Consider the following 22,763-nt stretch of genomic DNA (forward strand, 5'->3'; position numbering starts at 1 on the left):
AGCAAGAGCTGATCCCAGGCGTGTTCATGTTAGTCAAGTGAGGAGTGTGGTTGCTTTAACAGATGTTTTTCAGACATGAAGGTTGTGTTAACAGTCTGCAAGGTAGTGCTGTGCAGAGATAGCTAACTAACTCCAGCTGAGATAGCTTCAAAATCACAGAACTGCAGCACTGTGCCAGGACTAATTAGCCTAGAGGTAGCACCACACTGACACAGTTAGATTGCTCTGGGACACAAGCTAATATCCTGATAGGTACTCCATGGAGACGTAGCTGCTTGTTTAAAATCAGCTTAGTTATCTGGATTGCCACAATGCAATGCACAACTCTGACATGTCTTAGGAGGCCCAATATATTATTACCTTCTGTAATACTCGCAGCCACTGCCAAGTCTCATTCATAGTAATTTTATGCTTCAGGTCACAAAAATATACCTTCATTTATTTTTATATTTTGTAAAGGATATATACTAGAATCCTGACATTCAATAGAAAATATCTCTTTCATATATACAAATGTTACTGTCCCTTCTAGTTTTTTACTGGTTTTACCTTTGTATATTGATAGAAAATTACTCTCTGTGCTTACAGCTTCATACCATTTATACGCCTCATTTTTATATGCTTAAAAATTTAGATTGCAATTTGTCTTTCATGTTCCTACCTTCAACAGTTCATTAGTTTAGTTCATTAGACTTTGAGCCCTGCATCAAAAATCAATGATTCATGTCTGTTTAAAAGGATCTTAATAATATTCCATATTTTAGAGATGGGAAGAGGAAAAGATAGGCTTAAAGTATTAAGTCAATTAATTGGCTTACTTTGATGTGTGTGTGTGTGTGCGCAATGCCTGATGGTGTTGACAAATGATTGTCCCTAGGCCATAGAAAAAGCAAAGGCAAGAAGAGTACTTTCAGTCCCCTGCAGAGGTGGGGTCAGCTACAAGGGAAGCAGAGGCTGCTGATGAGCAGAGGAGCAGGAGGAGTGAGACTTTCATCATTTTGGAGCTGAAGGAACCATGTCACCTTCAGGAGCTGAAATAGGCCAGGGGGCCTGGTCTGAGTGCACACAGAACCTCCACTGTCCCCTTGGAACAATGTATTTGACTTTTGCTATCTCCTCTAATGCCTTCACAAGCATGACTTCTACCAACTTCTGAGTGCACTGTACTAAAAAACAGGGGAGGACTGCTGGGTGCTGTGGTGGTCAAAAAATGCCTTGGACATAGCTATCATGAAATGACAGAATTTTTGATGCTTGGAGAAGGATGAGGGTCAGCAGAACTGCTGCCTTGTACTTATGGTGGGCCAACTTTGACCTGATTAAGAGCCTGGTTGACAAAGTCCCTTGGGTAATAGCTCTGACAGGCCAAGGGGCCCAGGAGGGCTGGACGTTCTTCAAGAAGGTAGTCTTAAAGGGGCAGGAGCAGGCCGATGAAAGATGAGCTGGCAGGGAAGAACACCAGCCAGGCTGAACAGAGAGCTTTGGCTGGAACTCAGGGAAAAAAGGAGACTTTACCACCTTTGAAATAAGGAGCAGGCAGCTCAGGAGGACAGTAACAATGTCACGAGGTTATGCAAGGTGATGATTAGAGAGGTAAAAGCCCAGCTAGAACTCAGGCTGGCCACTGCCATAAAAGATAAAAAAAAATGTTTTTACAAATACATTAGAAACAACAGGAGGGCCAAGGATAATCTGCATCTTTTATTGGATGCTGCGGGGAACATGGCTACAAAGGATGAGGAAAAGGCTGAGGTACTTAACGCCTTCTTTGCCTCAGTCTTTAATAGTAAGACCAGCTACGCTACTCTTTGGGTACTCAGCCCCCTGAGCTAGAAGACAGGGATGAGGAGGAGCAGAATGAAGTCCCTGTAATTCAGGGGAAACACTTAGTGACCTGCTGCTCTACTTAGACATGCACAAGTCTATGGGGATGGGTGGGATCAGTCTGAGGGTATTGAGGTAGCTGGTGGAGGAGCTTGCCAAGATACTTTCCATCATTTATCAACAGTCCTGGGTAACTGGAGAGATCCCAGAAGACGCCCATCTACCATAAGGGCAGGAAGGATCCAGGGAACAACAGTCTGTCAATTTCCCCTTGGTGTTGGGGAAGGTTATGAAGATCATCCTGAGTACTGTCACGTGGCGCTTGCAGTAAAACCAAGGGATCACACCCTCCTTGACTAACTTGATCTCCTTCTATGACAAGACAAGCTGCCTTAGTGGATGAGGGGAAGGCTGTGGATGATGTCTCCTGGTACTTCAGTAAAACCTTTGACACCATCTCCCACAGCATTCTTCTGGAGAAACTGGGTGCTCATGGCTTGGACAGGTGTTCTCCATTCTGGATTAAAAGCTGGCTGAACAGCTGAGCCCAGTGAGTGGTAGTAAATGGAGTTACATCCAGGCTGCAGCTGGTCACAAGTGGTGTTCCCCAGAGCTCAGTACTGGGGCCCATCCCATTTAATATCTTTACTGATGATTGGATGAGGGGATTGAGTGCATCCTCATAAATTTGCAGATGATACTAAGTTGAAGGGTGGTATTGATCTGCTTGCATGTAGGAAGTCTCCGCTGAGGGATCTGGACATGCTGGATTGATGGGCTGAGGCCAGTTGTATGAGGTTCAACAAGGAGAAGTGCCGGGTCCTGCACTTGGGTCACAACAACCCCACACAATGCTACAGGCATGGGGAAGAGCGGCTGGAAAGCTGCCTGGAAGAAAAAGCCCTGGGGGTGCTGGTTGACAGCCATCTCAACATGAGCCAGCAGTGTGCCCAGGTGGCCAAGAAGGCCAACAGCATCCTGGCTTGTATGTGAAACTGTAGCCAGCAGGACAAAGGAAGTTCTTTTCCCGCTGTACTCGGCATTAGTGAGGCCACACCTTGAATACTGTGCTCCCTTTTTGGCCCCTCTGTTCAAGAGGAAAACAGGTTCTGGAGTGTGTCCAGAGAAGGGCAATGAAGCTGGTGAAGGGTCTGAAGCAAAAGTCTTATGAGGAGCAGCTGAGCAACTGGGGTTGTTTAGTCTGGAGAAAAGGAGACACAGGGGGGACCTTATTGCTTTCTACAACTGTCTGAAAGAACGCTGTAGGCAGGTGGGGGTCAGTCTCTTCTCTCAGAAAACAAACAACCGGACAAGAGGAAATGCCCTCAAATTACATCAGGGGAGGTTTAGGTTGGCTATTAGGAAAATTTCCTTCACTGAGAGGACGGTCAATCATTGGAACAGGCTGCCCAGGGAAGTGGTGGGATCACCATCCCTGGAGGTGTTTAAAAAACATTTTTTTTATGTCCCATGCTTAGGGACATGGTTTAGTGATGAACTTGACAGTCCTGGGTTAATGGTTGTACTTGATGATCTCATAGGTCTTTTCCAACCTAAATGATTCCATGATTTTAAGATATATATATAAATAATCTCATGTATGCCTTTTAGGAGCTTGAGTATTTTTACCCATGCATTTAAGGAAGGGCAAAAGTGCAATGCTGTGGATGGTCTTTTAATCTAAATGAAGTTATTTTATTGAGAATAAACTCAGAATGTAGAGATGCATAGAAATTTAGTCACTTTTCTTCATCCTTTACTTTTCTGGCAGAGGGTTAAAAATCAGAACTCGGTAAAAGGTATTTAATGGCTGAATGCCTTGACCTTGTTTGGGACAGAAGCCAGTCCAGGACATTTGTTGGCTAGAGCTGTGCACAGTGAACATTTATAATCAGCTTGGCACTCCTGTTAATATGGCAGGTGTTTCTGTCTACCACCTTGGAAAGTGCCAGACCACAGTGATGGCTAGTGAATAATGTGTTGCTGGTAAATCTCTCTTTCAACTGTGCAGTTTTCTCTTTTAATTTGCTATATTATTCAGAAAACATCAAAGTATTTTTATAGGTATTGTATTATATTTTAGTATGAAAACCCCCTCATTTGTTTGTGTGTGTCTTTAAAATGAGTAGTTTTAATAGAGTTGAGGATTCAGTGCTTTAAAAATTGGCAGTGGATTCATGGGAGCTTGAAATGACTTATAAGAGAAGTAAATCCATCATTTAGAAATTCTCACCGTAAATCAACTAAAGAAATTAAATCCCGTAGATAAATGTTTTGACTCACAGTGTCTTCCCTGAAGGAGAAATAGGGCCAAAATGTTTGTCTAGCAAATTGTGGGTTTTCTTGTGGTTACCTTAAATCAAGTTCACATGTTTGCACTGTTCGGTATTCTGTTTCCTTCCTATACCTACACAAAGACTTCACTCAGCATGCCTGGAGCAAATTAAAACAAAAGCACTTATATAGGATTACTATGACAATGCTTATGAATAGAAAGGATTTTGAATTGTTTTGCCAGAGGGTATAATATGGTTCTGTAGTGAGCTGAGGGACAAATTCTTATTTAACTGAATGGGATAGTAACCTTCAATTTGGTAAAGCAACTTTTAAAGTTTTAAGTTACTGACCAGTGCTGAATGGTTTGGCTCTTGTTGATGTGAATTCCAAAAGCTAAGCTGACGGATGACATCTCTTCAACCCTTTTACATATTGACATCTGTCGTGGTTTAACCCCAGCTGGCAACCAAGCACCACGCAGCCGCTCGCTCGCTCCCCCTCACCCAGAGGGATGTTGGAGAAGAATCGAAAAGGAATGTGAAACTCAGGGGTTGAGATAAGAACAATGTAATATGTAAAGCAAAAGCCATGCATGTAAGCAAAGCAAAGCAATGAATTAATTCATTGCTTCCCATGGGCAGGCAGGTGTTCAGCCGTCCCCAGGAAAGCAGGGCTCCATCATGCATAACGGTTTCTCAGGAAGACAAACAGCATAATGCCAAATGTTCCCCCCCTTCCTTCTTCCCTCAGTTTATATACTCAGCATGATGTCATATAGTATGGAATACCTCTTTGGCTAGCTTGGGTCACCTGTCCTGGCTGTGTCCCCTTCCAATGTCCCGTGCCCCTCCAGCTCTCTTGCTGGCAGAGCCCAAGGAACTGAAAAGTCCTTGAATTAGTATAAACATCACCCAGCAACAACTAAAAACATCAGTGTCCTATCAGCACGGTTGTCACACCAAATCCAAAACACAGCACTGCTCCAGCTACTAAGAAGAAAATTAACTCTATCCCAGCTGAAACCAGGACAACATCTTATTTAAGAAGAGGGATATAACTATTCAAGAGCATAGACAAATGAAATTTAAGATAGTTGCAGTGCCAAGATGGCATGAATGAGTACATGGGAATGAAAATCAGGAATATTTGCTTGAATGAGTAGCACTGAGAAATTCAGTTGGATCTTAAAATCAAGTGTCATACAAACATAGGAACAAAAATTAATATTATCACTTGTCACGTACCAAGAAAAGTGAATGTATAAGCAGTATTTGCATTTTTATTTTCATAATTTAGCTTCTGTATTTTTTAAAGGATAATGTAAGAAAAGTGAAAAATAAATTAAAATTAATATTCATTTGAATGATTATATGGATTCTTTTAAGATTTTTAACGGATTTCAGTTGACACAATATTCTAATATCAAGCTTTAGTGAAATTGTTGAACTGTTAGATTAACCTTAATATACAGAATCTTAGAACCTATGTTTGAATTTAATTAGTGTAATGATGTTAGGGTATGATCTTACAGGTTCAGTATAGGTTTTAACTTCTGAGCTCGTCCCACAGAACTCTGTTCTTGATCCTCTTCCTATTTATGTCCTTTTGTTAGCTTTAGGGCAGCTTAGACTGAGATCAACTGTTTCTGTTTTGGGACACTGTCCTACACACTGTAGTTAGCATTAAAATACAAACCAAAACAGGATAATCTCATCTGCTCTACATTTTGAGCTCTTTGAATGGATATTTTCTGTAAGAATTCCTGAAGATTCTTAGACAGAATGATACTCTGCTAAAAGCTATAGAAAACATTATTATCACTGAAAGAAATACACTTTTTGTTTTAAGAGGAAGGGAGTGGTTTCAGGGACACTGCAGAGAAAGCAGAAAAAATAAAAAAGCATGGAGGGGATGTGCAGAGGAAAGCTGAAGATGCAGAGGGGGATGATGGGCAGATGTTCTTGGATAATATGCTAAAAGAACAGGAGACGTTACTGGAGAATTACACTGAACATAAGGAGAGTCCCAGTTGTAATCATGTGATTGAGGATACCATTGGAGGTGTAGGAAAACAGCCTTCCTTAATTCCATTATTCACAAATATTTATTTTCCCCCTAAAGATGACAGGATTCTACTGCAAGTTTATTTTATTGGGTGGGGTTTTTATTTGTTTTTATTTTTTTTTATTTTATTATTGCATAGGTCTTTTGCAATATGGAAATTGCTGGAGGAGGATGGACAGTTATACAACATCGAGAAGATGGGAGTTTGGATTTTCAAAAAAGCTGGAAAGAATACAAAATGGTAAGATGAAAAATGTGGAATAGCTGTAGAGTTCATAGAAGTGTTAGATTTCAGTTAGTACTTCCTATTGTCTTAAACAGTTCTGTATGTAGTGATGTGGTGGTGTCCTGCAGTTTTTGATGAGTTACCTTTTGTCAGGTCTGTTACTTTCAAAAACCATAGCATTCTTTTTACTCAATTAGTTGAGTATTATTTCCGATGACTTAGGGTTTATTTCAGATTAGTTACTGAGATTAAAATGAGGTCAGGCCCAGGCATATACACTGAAGAATGTTGCCATCTGTCCCTCTGAAGTTTCAACTTGCTGTGACGTTGAGAGGTAATAGGCATGTGATGATGTTCCAAATACTTGGATGTTTTCAGCTGAGGAGAACTCCTTCGGAGCATGAAGCATCTCAGATACAAATGAAAAGTTTTACCTGGGTTTATCCCAAGTCATACAACACCTCTGCCAATCAAGCTAATGTACTGGAAATGTTGATACTTCAAATAGGATTAAAAGAAAACAAATAACTTACCAAATTACAGATTATGTGACTTCAGCAAGCTGTTTTCCCTTTGCCAACTAAAAAAAAAATTACTCCAATCTAAATAAATTCTCAGTATTTTCATTTGCTGCCTGATCAAACTTTCTGATGGAGCTCCTTTGAGTTCCTGAGCACTGGCTTGGATTTCAGTGACATTCCCAGTGAAGGTTTTAGAATCAGCCTGGAAGAAGAAAATATTTTTCCAATAGCTTTCAAAAAGCACTGAATGAAGAGATCATTTAAATTATTTAAAAATAAAAGCAAGTTCAGATCATTAAAAATTCCTATGGGAAAAAGTCCTGTTATGGAACTCAACTATTTCAGAAATACATGTAGATTAGATTATTGTACCAAAATGTCATTTTGGATTTTATGGATGCTTTCTTTTCAATATTCTTATATTACTTGAAAATATAAATTATAGGCGTAAAAATTAATAATTTGGGTCAGACCTCTGCTACTACGAATAACTTGAGGATGTAATCTGTTTCATAATATATGTGAAGTAAAAATTATATTAAAATGCCAAATAGATATTTTTGAATGGATTTGCAAAATTGGAATCTTTTTTTGAACTCATAAAGTTTTAATTTAGCAGGAAACTTGAAAACTGTTTTACTCTATTCTGGTTTATAGTCAAATAAAGTATCAATTTATTTTGGGGAGACCAAAATTTGAAGATTCTACCAGTTCTACTTATGTGGAAATTAGAATTTGTATATGCAACCTAAGTCATTCTCTACATATGGACTGCTTTAATTTATACATATCATACGGATTATTGAGAATTACTCAGTTTTTCTCTCCCGTGCTTTTTCTTAGACCATTTAATAAAAACAGCCCTTCTTTTTGAAGTTTTCCCATGTGGCCCTTTTTCATATATATCCCTTCACTTCTTCAAACATTTTCCTCAAATTTTCCTTTACAATAGTGTGAGCCTGTTTGGGATTAGATTATATTGGTTTTGTCTCATTCAAGCAGTCTGAATTAATTTTGCTTCTCTTTTGGAATGTCATAGTCTTCTAAGAGATCATTTACTTCTACCAAATAAAAAGGATCTGTTTTGGAATTTTAATGAAGGCTATCCTATAAGTCATGAGAAAAGACGTGATTTAGGCTTGTCTCTGCTTCTATGAACTGTTTCACCAAAGTAACTAGCTTTGCATCCCTTCTGTGATTATCTTATACTATCAGATGTTAAATGATAGAGGCTGGTGAGTGCTGTGTGGATTACTGGGATATGTGGCAGTGTCTGAGCTTCAAGGCAATGACACCACTGACTTAATTACTTCATTGTTCAAAGAGGGTGAATGGTGTCTATTGTATCACATCCCTCCTGACACAATCTACCTGGTGTTTCTTCCAATATAAACTGGGTAGTGTGGTGGGGGATACAATGATACTTGGTGTTACTTGGAGTGGTTGAACTTAATCTGTGTTCTTTGAGCCCATAGTTCAGATACAGCTTTTCAGATTTGTTAAGATATTCTTCTTGTGCTTGTATCTCTCTAGGGCCCCAAATCTAACAGAAATAAACTATATCATAATAATATAACAGTAATATTAAGTCTCTGGGGCTTCTTTTAGTTTCACTGCGTTTAGTTCTTATTGGAAAAGAATCTGGAGAATTGATGAAGTTTTTCAGTTACAAGCAAGTACTGCTTGCCAGCTTGTGAGCCAGACAGGGATTCAGGCCACCAACCTGTGTTACCATTACTTGTGGTACCACAAGTTACTGGTGGTTCCATTTTTTGGTGGCCATTGCACATTTTCTCTGACTCTAAGCTGAGATCCTTACAGCAGGTAACTTGGAAAGGGTGCACATGGTGTATGCTCTGCAAAGGTGAGTGAAAGCACTGCTGGGTTACAGGAGTCACCTGGCAACAATAAGGCAATCACTCTTTCATTCTGTTTCCTGCTGGTGCCTTCAGCTTACATGAAAGTACCTCAATTTCTGTTCAATATATTTTCCAGACATCAATGCAGGAAACAGATTAAGAGAGAGATAAAGTAGCCACAAAATCTTTTGAAAGTAGGAAATATACAACTCCATCCGTACATAAATTGCCATAAAATCAGTGATACTACAGTAACAGTAGTATTACCCTTTTCTCCTTGTTCTTTTGGCTCCATTTCCACTGGCATCCAATCTCCACTCTAGAAAAGAAAGTTACACTTACTTTTATCTAAAAAAATAGCTAATTAATAAAAACCCCTTTTATGCAGATTTATTGTTATGCAAGATTGGTTATGCTGTCTTCTTCCTTAGTGGTGTATGTGCTTACCAGTATCGTTCAGTTTTGTTATTAGTCTTATGCTGTGCAGTGTAACTGGTGTCTTTGCTTCTAAGAACTCATTTCTGACTTTGAAATCTCTTGGGCCATTTCAGTTTCATGCATTCAATACTAACTGGAAGAAATTCAAAGGAAACCCTCTGAGTTCATCCTCCCATCCTTTTCCTATCAGTATCTACTACATCTGATCTTTCACATTTTGCAATGGATTTTCCATTATACTATTTACTCCTTATCAGAAATATTTTAAGTGGAGCAACAAATAATTTCTATAACAACAGCAGCGAAGATCACCCGGAAGCAACTTTCAACCATTTTTCATGTTTCTTTGCCTGAGGAGGGAATGTAAAACACTAAGATTTTTTTGAGCTCTAGAAGGATAATATCATACTAAAACCTGTTGCTTACCATCTGCAAACCTAAGCAGCTTTTAGAAGGGGGATTTCCACAAGCTTACTTTCTAAGACACAATTTCTGGCATTTATTAGGCAGTCATTAGCAGTAATCAAATGCAACCAAATGATTAGCTCATGTGCCAACTTGGCTATCAAGACTTCTTGCTCAATTTCCAGTCTTTCAGTTATCGGATGAATACATCTTTCGTAGTTACTGTCTCCATTTTTGCCAGATTAGGTGATGGAGTACTGGATTAGTTATTCTCTAGCCTTTTAGCATGTCTAGTTTAATAATTCCCAGGAATTTCACAGAAGTTATTCCACAATCAATAGCCCAACATTCTAGTAGAAATTCTAGTAGGCATTTACATTATGTTATCTGGAATAATCTGACTTTCCTCTGAGCCTCAGTAAATTTTAACTAGTACAAAAAGTCGATCATCCATGTCTTTTACTTACCTAAAAGACAGCTGAACACCTCTTCGGACTGCAAGTCTTTGATTTCCTTCTAGGCATGATGTTTGTTAGCCATTTTGATATACTTCCTACAGTTCACCTCTGTGAGTAAGCTCTAGGGGGAACATATCTCACCCATTTCCTGCAACACCTTCTAGTTTGTGACAATCAGGAAGCTGGTCACCTTGTCTTTTCATCTCACCAGTCCCTGCAAGTCCTACAGACTGCAAGGGGTGCACTTGGGTGTCTAGATTTACCTGAATTGTTCATAACAAGAGCTACCATTCCAACAATTATTTTTTTTTTAGTACTATCTTTCAATTCATTTTGAAAACTTCCAGATGTTACTTACATTTAATTTTTACTTGCAAGGTGTCCCACTCCTGTTTTAGAATGTGGTCTTACAATTCCTTTAATAGTCTCCATCTGTTTTAAGTCTTATTTTAATTTCTTTTGTGAAAGTTTCGCTTCCAGTTTTCAGGTTTGCTATCATTCTTTCTCCCTACCTTTCCTGTCTAAATTGACATTTTTGTTGTTCTGTATTGCTTCAGTAGCAATACTAACTTGCACCTTTTTTTTTTTTTTTTTTTTTCAGAATATGTCCTCACCACAATTAACATTGTGTTTGACCTGAAAAAAACCAGGCAAAACCTCAAGCTTTTGTACTGTTCCCTTTTGGAACCTTAAATGAGGATGGCTATTTCTTTGTTGCAGTTTTTTCCATTTACAAGTGTGCAGATTCTTTTTTCTCCCCAAACACTTAAAGAATCAAACAACTACAGACAGAGCTGCAACTGCTTCCAGTCACATACGATTATGTTAATGACTTTCTTTTCCACGTGAGTGGCAGACTGTGTAAAATATGATTCTTTTTCCGCGACTTCAGTGGAAAACAACTTCAGATGTCTTTTTTTAAAAAAACAAAAATCACATAAATCATATGACTTGGCTGAGGAGAATGTTCTTGACAGAAAAAATAAATTTGCTCATAATTTGAATGTTCATATTGTGGAAACAATATCATAATTCTCAGTTTTGTTAAAGTTAGCTATTTTGAATTAACTTTAAATCCTTTTCTAGATTATAAGTATTTAAGCTATGTTATACATTGATATGGCCACAAAATCTTCAAATTTCTTGCATCCAGAGTAGTCTGATATTGATACATTTGTCATATTCCTGCGTTCTTTAAAAGGGAACTCAAATACTATCAAAGAGCTCTTAAAATGGTAGCACTGCTCTTTCTGTGACTATTCCACATTAAAGGAGTTTGTCAAAAGCTCTTTTTTCAGATCTTCATTCATGATAAATATTACCCTTCAGACTAAAGAATAGCCATTTTATGTTCCATTGCAAGCATGCAATGCAGCTCCCTGGGTTCACAGTATATCAGGTACTGAAATGACCACCTAATTAATTTCACCTAACTTCTGTTAGATTTAGAAAGATGCTGCTGTTCACAGGAGTTAAAACACTCATGGGCTTTTCAGATGATTTGCAATTTTGACAGGAATTTAAAATTAGGAAACCTTTATCACCATGTGGAAATTGTACATGCACATACTAGCTAGAGATACCTAGCTACCAACAGGCCCATGGTTTTATGACAGTAAGAAGTTTCTTCCATTGATTTTGGCTTTAGCTGTATTCAAGTAATCTATTTTTTGGTCACAAACAGTAACTCAAAGAAATATACGCAAAGCAACAAACTATTACACTTAAAGCACATATGGTCAGACACATAAAACTTAAAAGTATAATTGTTGATTGATCTCATACAAACAAAAATTTTCATCTTCACTGTTATTAACCGCAAATTGTTTGGTTATGAAGGATGCCGCAAGGGCAAAGCTATACAGCTGCTCCTGATAACTAGCTGATTGGATTTTACAATAAGAACCTGTGTCTTCCTTCCAAAGAGAGTTTTTGTGTTTCCCTGTTTTGCACTGGAGGGATTCAGTGGATGGGGATTCTACTCCTATTTTATTCAATTCCTTCTTTCTCAACTCCTAGGCCATACATGCACTAGCACATTGAACAGGGTCATGATCTGTGTGTGAACAGTCCTGGGACACAAAATCTTCATCACTAAATTTTAGTGGAATTTTGGTCTGACTCAACATTCTACAAATAATGCCCAAGCAGTTAGGGGTAATGGCCCATTCTCAAATGGCAGTTTGTGCAGGGCTGCCTTGCTTTCAGAGCTGAGGTGGTTTTACTGTTAGCACATGGGTTACTCTGGTTTGCTTTCTTCTGCTTAGCAAAGCACTAGGGGCTGTTCAAAGCACTTCACAGATTCTTCTTCCCTCTTGGCTTAGTGAAACAGTTACGAGAGAAAGAATTGTTGGTTAAAAGACCATGGGGACACATTTTGAAGATAACCTGGGAATAGGAAAGGAATAGAGGAAGTTTTGTGGAAGGAGGAGAACCTTCCTAACACTATCTATATTATATCCATCCATCTAGCTAGCTAGTTGGAGTTACATCCCATAATTTCTTCTGCAGAAAGAGCTTCACTTTCTTTCCCTGCTGGCCGTGTGAAGAATTTCATAAAGTGCCTTGCAATATCAGCATGGTACTTCCTGCAAAAATGAAGACTTTGAGGACAGGATGGACCTGTGAGAAAGGCAAAAACTAGGGAATGCATGTTCTTGGAAAAGACAGAAGGCATGTTGCTCCTGTACAGTAAACAAGCCAGACAGATTGGAAGTGTTGGTGGTGTTCAAATATTATGTTGCCTGAATAAGCTTATAAAAGTGAGTTATGAGTACAAAGGAATACAAATGACACACTAGACATGGATGCTTTCTTAACATATAGTCACAAATGCATTTCCTATGACAGTACAATTATAAATTGCTTACATCTGAAAAAAATCATTGACTTCAAGGGACTGGGATAGACAACATGGAAGTCATTTGTTTCTTTCAAATATTTACCAAGTAATTTAGATATAAGGAAATGATTTTTTGTGACTGGAATGTGTATTAAGATATTGTGTGAGTAATGCCTTTCATGGAGACCCACCCTTCTGTGATAAAGGGTGACATGTCATGCTAGTTTAATAAAAAGCCAGTTCTGACTGCAGCTGTTACTCAGATAATTGTCACTTTCATCAGTGCTATAAAAAGACCCAGCATGTTCTCTGCTGGAAAAAGAGCAACCTGTAAGTTTGATGTTTGGGGTATTTAGATAGATTATGGGACTAAGATTCAAGTCCCTGCTCAAACTCACATATAGATGATTTGGCTGTTGGTCTTGCCTGTAGCATCTATGCTCCTAGAGATGCACATCTTTGCTACTTGAGCCAAATTAAGTCTTACCTCCAAAAGTTCTTTTTTTTTTTGTATGAATGAAAGAAAAGTACTTTTTTTTAAAAAAAAATATTTTTGGCCCTAAACCATACAATTTAGAAGTTCACTTAAGCTCCCAATTCATCTTTCTTGAAGTACCTGACTTTTTAATTTTCTTTTTCCTTTCCTTTCCTTTCCTTTCCTTTCCTTTCCTTTCCTTTCCTTTCCTTTCCTTTCCTTTCCTTTCCTTTCCTTTCCTTTCCTTTCCTTTCCTTTCCTTTCCTTTCCTTTCCTTTCCTTTCCTTTCCTTTCCTTTCCTTTCCTTTCCTTTCCTTTCCTTTCCTTTCCTTTCCTTTCCTTTCCTTTCCTTTTCAAAACACACCAATCTCCCTGGGATGTACTTACTAGGAGCCATACTAAGTGTCTGTATATTACTGGGATCTGCTTGCCCTAGACTGAAGAAGATGATTTCAGAGAGATAGGATCTCAATGTAATTTGTCTCAGTAGGAAATGCTGTCCTGTTTTTAGTTAAAGAGTAGGGACGTTAGACTGAAAATGATGCCCAAGGAAGATACACTGGCTGTTGTATATGGGTCAGTGTAGGAAACTGAGCTGTTTGGGGCCCATTGCCTAGCTAGAGGTAAAATTTGTGTAAAGTTTGTGCCTCAAACCTGGATTCCATTGATGTAATTCTTCCTCATCAGGAAGTCTACTAGGACTTTTGCTGTGTGTGTTTGAGAAGTAAAAAGGAAAAAGTGATCTTAACTTCTCTATATCTGCTAGCATATTTGGTCTAGAATGAAGTGCAACAGCCTGAGTTGCTGTAGGATATGAATAAGGTTTTGAGACTTATTTCTCAAAATTGGTATGATTTTACAAGCATTTAGTTCTTTATATAAACTGACAATAACTTAGTTTTTGTTTTAGTTTTTTGAGAAGATACCTTTGGCTTCAATCTAAACACATTTTTAAAACTTGCCACCAAATATTTTTTAGTATTTCATAAAAATAATTCTGAATATTTAGCATTATTTTCCCATAGTCTTTTAAGTTAACATTATTTAGCACATTTGTTACCTGAGGAAATTGAAGTAATTTCTATAGACCACACCTTTATTTAAAATAATGCAATGAATAATTCAATGTGATAGTCATGAAGAACTATACTGACATTTTTAGAAATCTTTTTAAACAAAATGCATTCTTCATTCTCAGCTAAGGCAAAAGGAGCTGAATATTCTTTATGGTTTCTGGGAAGACATTGTTGCTGTAAACTGAATTATTATCTGCTTTATTCAGTGAAGTCTGACAGGAGATGAACCTGTAGGATATATTGACTGTGCCTGGTTTCAATTTTGTTGTCTATAAGAAGTCATAGATTCCTATAATCATCATCAGACAAAATAAAGTAAGAGAGAGAATATTTTAATGAATTTGGAGTAACATGATTCAAGCAGAATACTCCCACAGATTTTGCTCAAGTTAATAGAACTTTTTTGCACCCTACTTACTATTTTTTAATGTGTCAAATTTGTAAATTCTTATGATAATTTTTAAAATCGGTATTGAATTCCACTTCTTTGTACTCATGACTGCTTCTGTACTTTTGACTCTATTAATCATCATGTAGTAGGAAATGAGCTAATGTAGAACCTAGATGTCATATAGAGTAAATATTATAAAATCATGTACTTTTGTCTGTTATTCCTGGTCCTAAATACTTTACTGCATACAAAACCACAACAAATTACTATTTATTTATGTTTTTACATAACAGTTTGGCACTATGTCAGAACTTGCACAATTTACTATATAGTTATAGGCGTAAAGAACCAGAAGACTCCTTTCCTTCATTCTAGTACAAAAATGGGATTAAAATTGTCAGTAACGTTCTGTATTATGTCATTTCTTTAACCTGAAAACAAGTGTTATCATGTCTACAAGAACAATTCATTCTAAATGTAATACAAAATATCACCTGATTATTCCTTGATAAAAAAATTTTTTTACTAATTGGTTGTGATTTTTACATCCTTTTAACTGTCTTATTTCAGATCAAACTTTGACAAATATCTTAATGCAATTTTCAGCAGCAAAAATATAAATGTTTTCCATTTGTGAACAATACAACAAAACATTAAAATAACCTATGCTACGTCAGTGCAAGATTTGTGTATCCTGTCTGTGGCTAGTAGTGCCCAGTTAAGAAAGCATATTGTGATAATGTAAGCATATTTCCTGCCATATTCTCCCTGTTTCCATGGAGTGCTAATGAGACAAATTTAGAGCTCTGAAAACTTCTGGAAATTTCTGACCTTCCCCTACTATATTAAGCACTCTTTTGGGAACTTAAAGCCTCTCGTTTGCCAGTCAGCCCTAAATGTTATGCAAATTTCAAGGGAAAAGCAAAATGAGTATTTTTGGAATAAAATGTAAAATTTAAAGAATTAATTCCTCCACTTGGAAACATGTAACAGACAAAATATAAAAAGCTAATGACAAAATAGTGTCTCTTAGTAATTTAAAATACAGTTTTGGAACAGTGCTTATGACCCACTGGGTTTCAGAGGGACGTAAAATGTAGTTAACTACAAACACATTCATGAAATACAGATGTTCTTTTCCTAGTAGATTGATAGCAAGGATGATTTGGATCACCTCCTGTACTTCCTTGAGGTTAAGTACAAAACTTTAACACAAATACTAAATACTTTGGAAGTATTTGCTGTAGCAATATGAATGCAAAAAAAAAAAAAAAAAAAAAAAAAAAGAGTTTGTTGACAGACTATATATATACAGAGAAACAAAACACATTTAATGACAGAAATGGGTCTGGAACAGGTGACTCCTAATGTTAACTATTAAGATTTAACTTAATGCCCTAAGGCTTTCTCAAACACAAAGTCCTTGTCCATAGATGATAAACATGGTCTTAGGCAAAGCTGGAACCTTGCTTATCACTTGGGACCCCACAGATTTGAGCAGCAGTGTAAACATAGATGTTCCGTTAACTAAGATTTTTGGATTGCATTACTGAATTTTCAGTACTGAACTACTACTGAATTGTCTCATGAACAGCAAAATTAATAAGTTCTGCTTTTCTGTGGATCTTTCTCTTGTGTCCTGCATAGAAGTCCAGTTCTCATTACTAGTAGTTTCTTGAATCCCTGTTATTTTCTTAGATTCTCTGTGACAATGGCTTGAGTTCCCCTTTTTTGTCCCTCAAATCTCTCCCAGATGTCTAAGGGTCCTCCAAGGAAATACATGCTCAGCGTCTGCACTTGGCTGGCTGGTGTGCACTTGCTGATAAGCAATTGGAATAGGTAACTGCTGAGCTTCTGCTTCAGGATTTCTCCCAGCAGCAACTCATCCCAGACACTATTTTTGCTGAAACCTTGCTGAACTTTAAGTTTGTGTGATTTCTATCCCAACTTCAAGTGTTCAAAAAGCATTGCACAAAAATGAAGGACAGGTGGGCATAAAAATTGCCCAAGCTTGTTTTCCAAAGTTTTCTGGCTGAAGAAAAAAAAAAAAAAAGTATTTTTGAGTAAAATTCTGAAATGTACTTTGAAGGCTAAAGGTCTTGAAAATCAAATCAAAGTAACCTAACACAACATTTTTTTAAATTATTATTATTTTTTTATTGCCAGCCTCAGGGCTAGGAATGGAAACAAGAAGTTAAATCATTTTTTTCAGATTTCTTTGGCTAATACTATGTCAATCTTTTCTGCACACAAAAGTTTACGTATCTTGTCAAATTGGTAGTGTTCTTGTAGCAATGACAGTCTAAGTGAGATATAAACAAGGAAAGCTGTGTAGTTATTAAGTCAGTCAAAGTATCTGGAAAAAAACAGCAATCATGCAAGTCTTTCTTCAGGTCCAAAATAGAGGCAGTAAACTGTAGACTAAATACAGGTTGGCAACAGTTGAGTTTGGCATAATAAATTTATACTTCAAGAAATTGTTTCCAACTCTGTGCTTAGCAGAAATGTACTGCTCTTCTTTGTTTTAGATGTATGAAAGCTTTGAGTGCTTGTTTGTTTGTTTATTTCTTTTTCCAGCCATATTAGGTGTTTAATAAAATACACTACTTCTGCTTAGGAACATTCTTTGCTTGAAAGATGTTTTATATTCCACTTACTTCCTTGTTTTTCTTTTCATAAGAGCAAGGAATTTGTTTAAAAAAAGTTGCTTCTGATAAGAAATGAAAAAAAAGAATCACTCTTAGTCTGGGCATTTCTAATCTGAGTTTCAGTATTGTAGCTCCTTATAATAGGATACAGTTTTTCATAACTAATGTGGTGGCTTTCCTCATAATTTTTTATATTCCTTTTTATATTCCTTCTGTTCCCTTTTGCTGCAACTTCATTTCCTCTGGTCAGGAGACCAAACCACTTAGTGATAGATTTTCATCTTACTGTAACAACACATGTGAAAAAGAAGTGTAAATGCAAAGAAGAAAAATTATTATTTCAGAATAATTATATATGTGGTGTCTGGAGTTTATATAGCGCACGTACAGGAACACATAATGTTAAAAATCCACATGTATTACATCCTGAATATGATGTAATCTAAATAAGATAAGGCAAATATCATTTGATAGAACCACAGTTCAAAGGGGACTCCCCTCAGCTTGCCAGCAGCAGGAAAAAGGGAGAAAGGTTTTCCTGGAAATTTTCTTTTAAAGGGAGACAGCTGATAAGAATAATAGTATATCTTCTGTGCATAAGAAACCATGAAGTCTGCAAAGAAACATACTTTGGCTGGTGCATAGACACCTATGCTTCAACTTCTGTCTTCTGGATTTTAGGAAAGCAAACTGTCTGTTAGTTAGCCACTGCAGAGCATATTTTACCTTCCTTTGAGACAAGTGGCAATGACAAATGGGAAAGAGGATGTTGGAGACAAACCACTGACTGTTCTGGTAGGAAACTGCCAAAGCTGCTAGAACAGGGGAGACCATGTGTGACAGTCATAGGGCACAGTCCAGGCAAGAAGATGGAAAGGATCAAACGGACAGATAGAAAACAGTGAAAACTACAGAATGGTATGTCAGCTGTAGAGTGGTTTTATGCAGGAGAGGAACAAGCGTTTGTATTTTAGGAAGTGTGTATGAAGCCAAATATGCATGCAAATGTGATCAAAGCAGTAGGTGAAAGATACAGAAGCATTACCATGGGAAAGCTTGAGGAGCAATGTAATTCACTGTAGGAACAAGAAAAAAATACTTCCATTTTGTATTTTTTTAATCCATTCATAAACTTTTAAATTTCTAATTTTTTTTTAATTAAGTTTCTTTAGAAGTTTGCAGCTGGCATACCTATGCATTTCCTGTTGAAGTATTAGCCTTGCTGCAGCTTGATTCAGCTGCTGCATGGCCTCTGAGGAGGCAGGACTTCATCCTCTTCAGACCCAACTAGTCAGGCCTGGAGCCAGGGCAAAGCAATAAAGAACAAGAAAGAAAGAGGGCTGTACTTTCAGTGTTCCCATCTCACATTAGGAAAGAGTGAAATATCATATAGAGGAGATCAGTTTCTTGCCAATGTGCCTCATGGATACATTTCCCATTACCTAACTTCTAGTCCCAAGAAAGTCTTTTAATTTAATGCCCTTTAAAAAATATGTGCTTTCTGAAAATGTTCAAACTTATTCTTGAAAAGTACACTGACCCAATCAACGGCAGATCACATGGTTTAATTAATGATCTAAAACTGAGAACAAATGTTGGCTGTTAAATGTCATGATGAAGAGTGCAGAGGGAAACTAATTTTCTATAATTAACGATAAAGGAAAATAATTGAGATTGGATGCAGTCTAACCTGTTCTAAAAACAGGATTGTTTTATCATTTTTTTCTTTCCCATATCTGGCAGTCACAGCTTAGTAACAGAGAGTGAATTTATATCACATGCCAGAAAATCATCCAATCTTTCATTTAATCAGAAAATTTTCACAAGAATCTTCTAAAACGTGCCTAGCACATCACGGTAAGCAAATCAGGAGTTTTCCAGTTTTCATTTTTCCTATCTTAAGAAATATGAATAAGCATAGTCATATTGAAATAATTCTTCACAAGTAATGATTATTGTTTAAAGAGAACAAAAATGGAGCTAACAGTTTTCAAGAATAAACTAGTATTTACAAAGAAAAATAATTGTAATTATACAAATTAAACTACATTAAATAAAATCAAATTTAGTGTAGTAAAATACTCACTAAAATTAAAAAAAAAATAAAACCTGGAAGATGCATAAAAGTATAGGTCTAGGAATACACTTTGAAATTTGGTTATACTTTTTCTTTTATTATTCTTTTTCCATGTTTGAAAATTGTATAGTTTGCTTAGCTGAAAATAATATCATCTGAATATATGAAATCTGAGAAGAGCTGGGTACCTTAAATATTCTATTGCTGGTGGGTTTTTTCATTCTCAGAAAATATAGTTACAGTATCCCCTGCTGTGCTTTGAGTAGTCTGTATGAATACTGCTAACTCTTTAAGTTAAAGATTTCAAAGCACCAAAATATACATAGATAACTTAAGTCATGTCAGCATGGTGAGAAAAAAAAAACTTTGTAGTAACCAAAATCTTAGCCAATGTGAACTTTAGTGGACCAAGAATGAAGTAAATAAAGATTACAGCTGAGGCTCACTCACAGACACTGTCCTTTCCAGCAGGTTTTATATACAGGAGAGGATTTGAAACTAAAAACATCCCTCCTTCAGTTGTGGCAGACACTTGACAGCAAAGAAATGGTCCATTCTTCTTCAGAGATTAAGACATGAACTATTATCCAACTTTGTTTCAATTAGGCTAATTTAAACTCTTTTTAACCTTTTATAGCATATAATAGAAATCTGTTTTGACATAATTGTCTAAATTATAGCTAAGTTTAACACTATATGAAATGTATTTTAGAATATGACTGTGTCCAGTATTCCTATTGAAGGATGTGCAAATACCGCATCATACTATTAATATCTTATAATTGGAAAATTATTTTCAACTGATGAAGCCAACTGCCCTTTCAAATATCAGTTGAAATGCAGGACACTTCTACATGGTACATATCAGTAGACTCATTTTAGAGATAGTCAAACTGGAGCACAGGAAGCTATGACCAGTAATTAGAAAGTATAAGTAAAATATAATTATGACTTTATTATTGTATAAAGATTCTACCAATTACAATAATTACATCTAGTTATTTTGCCAACTTTTTTCTAGGGTTTTGGTAGCCCATCAGGTGAACATTGGCTGGGAAATGAATTTATCTTTGCAATAACAAGTCAGAGGCAATATTCTCTAAGAATTGAATTAATGGACTGGGAAGGAAACCGGGCATATTCACAGTATGACAGATTTCACATAGGAAATGAAAAGCAGAATTACAGGTAAGAATCTATTGACATTCTTTTGACTCTGCTCAGTGATAAATATTGTTCATTGTTCACTTTTTAAATATGAGAAAGGATAATAATATGAAACTAATTTTCATTGAAAGTGAATAAAGGGGGTAAAAATAAAATAGAATTTGTATTTCTCAGTGATGGAAGGTTAGACTAAACCTAACATATCTGAGAACAAGGTATGATCTATTAATCGCGCTGGCTGGTAGAATTGCTAAAACTTTGTATAAATTTTAGCATATCTGAGACCATCATGTCTCAAAACTGGTTGAATAGAAAAGGATAATGGATTCTCCATTACAGCTTGAAGGTTTTCTACCTTGGAAACATACAACTGAAATAACACAAGTGGGAAGAAAAGATGAAAAATGCCGTTGAAAAACCTGATAATTCTAAACTAAAAATTCAGTGTAAATGAAGAGGAAAAACAGAACACTGGATCTGTTTGTGAGGAGATAAAACACAAAACAAGGTGGCAGGTACTGGACAGCTTAATTCATCAGCATCAGCAGTATGCCATTAATTACAGAGGGGATTTTAAAGATAAAAAATACGGGAAACTTAAGTCTGCTTGTTAAAACAGGAAAAAAAAACCCAACCTTGGAGACACAAAAGATATTGATGATCTAAGTGTTTAAATTTTATTTTTTTCTTAGTCATTGCTTCATCTGAATAGACAGTACAATATTGGAGAAAGAAAATGAAACCCATAAGATCCTCGATTATTTATTACAGCACATCTAGTTAGCATATGACTTAAGAGACAAACAAATGCATTGTAAAACCAAAAGATCAAGTCATAGCATGTGAAACTAGGTTGTCATTCAGATTTTTAAATTCAACTAACTTGATTCTCAGAAATGCCGATTGCCTCCCTCCTCCCTGGGCCTCCAGAGAAATGGCAATGAGAGCAATTTGCTCTTTCTGCTGACAAGACTCCACCCATGTGGAACACATAATGTCCCTGTCCTCTGGGGTTTGTCAAAGGGTACTACTGGATAACATAGAAGTGCAAAAGCCACATTTAGAAGCAATCTGCATAGTTCTGCTCTAGCATAAAACAAGGGCTATCCCAAGGCACACAAAGGACAGCTATGATCTCTATTGCCTCCAGCAATGATGTGCCTGGCACCCATGGCATGCCATTTCCCCAGATTCAGGAAGGTGGAGCACCCGTTCTGAGGCACTCCTAGGTAAAGACTAAATATAAGTAAAGGAAATGTCTCAAAACTGAGGCTAGAAATATCTATACAAAATATAAAAACATCATTGTAAAAGTGGATGATGTTGGGCCATAAACATTAGCAGAAGATACTAAAAAATAAAAGATGGGTCAAATACTTCTCAAGTGAGGAAAAATGTTAAAGGACAGTTACACATACCTCTAAAAATTACTACGAAAATCAGAGAAGATGCTAGGTGTATTACTCAGAGGGTGAATTAAGATGGCTGAATTTGCTAACAAAAACAGTGTCTTTTCTTCTCACTTTTATTGGGACTGGATAGGGACAGCATGTATTGTTGAGGAATCAGAAGTACGTTAAATATTTAACTTATGTTAAAGCTTAAGTTAGGGGAGGATTTCTTTTCAGGACTCATCTGGGTTCATTCACAGCAAAATAAGGAGAGATTTTTGGTTTTGTTTCAAAAGCTAGATTGCATTTGTAGTAAGGTAGGAGAGCAACTTTGAAGTGCTTAAGGGATTTCTGCCTATCATAAATCCATGTAACATGCCTAGAGCAACAGAAGAGTCAAGGACTTTTGGGGAAGGGCTGGACCATTGTCCATCCAAGTCTGGGAACTCTGCTGGGGACTGTAACCTGAGACTGTCTCAGATGCCAACAACCAGCCAGGATCAGGGCCCCGGCTTAAGAAACGAAGTAAGGTTGCCTTTGTATATTTGATTGATTGCGCTTTTCCTGGCACAGTTTTACCCTTATCCAAGTAGCACATTCCCAGGCAATCCCTGAACACAATGG

General features: G+C 36.8%; 1 protein-coding gene across 1 annotated transcript in view; it reads left to right on the forward strand.

The window, feature by feature from the left end:
* The window catches only part of ANGPT1 (angiopoietin 1), a 171,657-nt gene that overhangs the window by 108,090 nt on the left and 40,804 nt on the right, over positions 1-22,763 (forward strand). Inside the window, exons 6-7 of the mRNA XM_005431811.3 lie at positions 6,305-6,406; positions 20,603-20,769. Coding sequence (XP_005431868.1) covers positions 6,305-6,406; positions 20,603-20,769 — 269 coding nt within the window. The remainder of the gene's footprint in view (positions 1-6,304; positions 6,407-20,602; positions 20,770-22,763) is intronic.

Source organism: Falco cherrug, chromosome 3 (assembly GCF_023634085.1).
Source record: "Falco cherrug isolate bFalChe1 chromosome 3, bFalChe1.pri, whole genome shotgun sequence".
Classification (NCBI taxonomy): Eukaryota; Metazoa; Chordata; class Aves; order Falconiformes; family Falconidae; genus Falco; species Falco cherrug.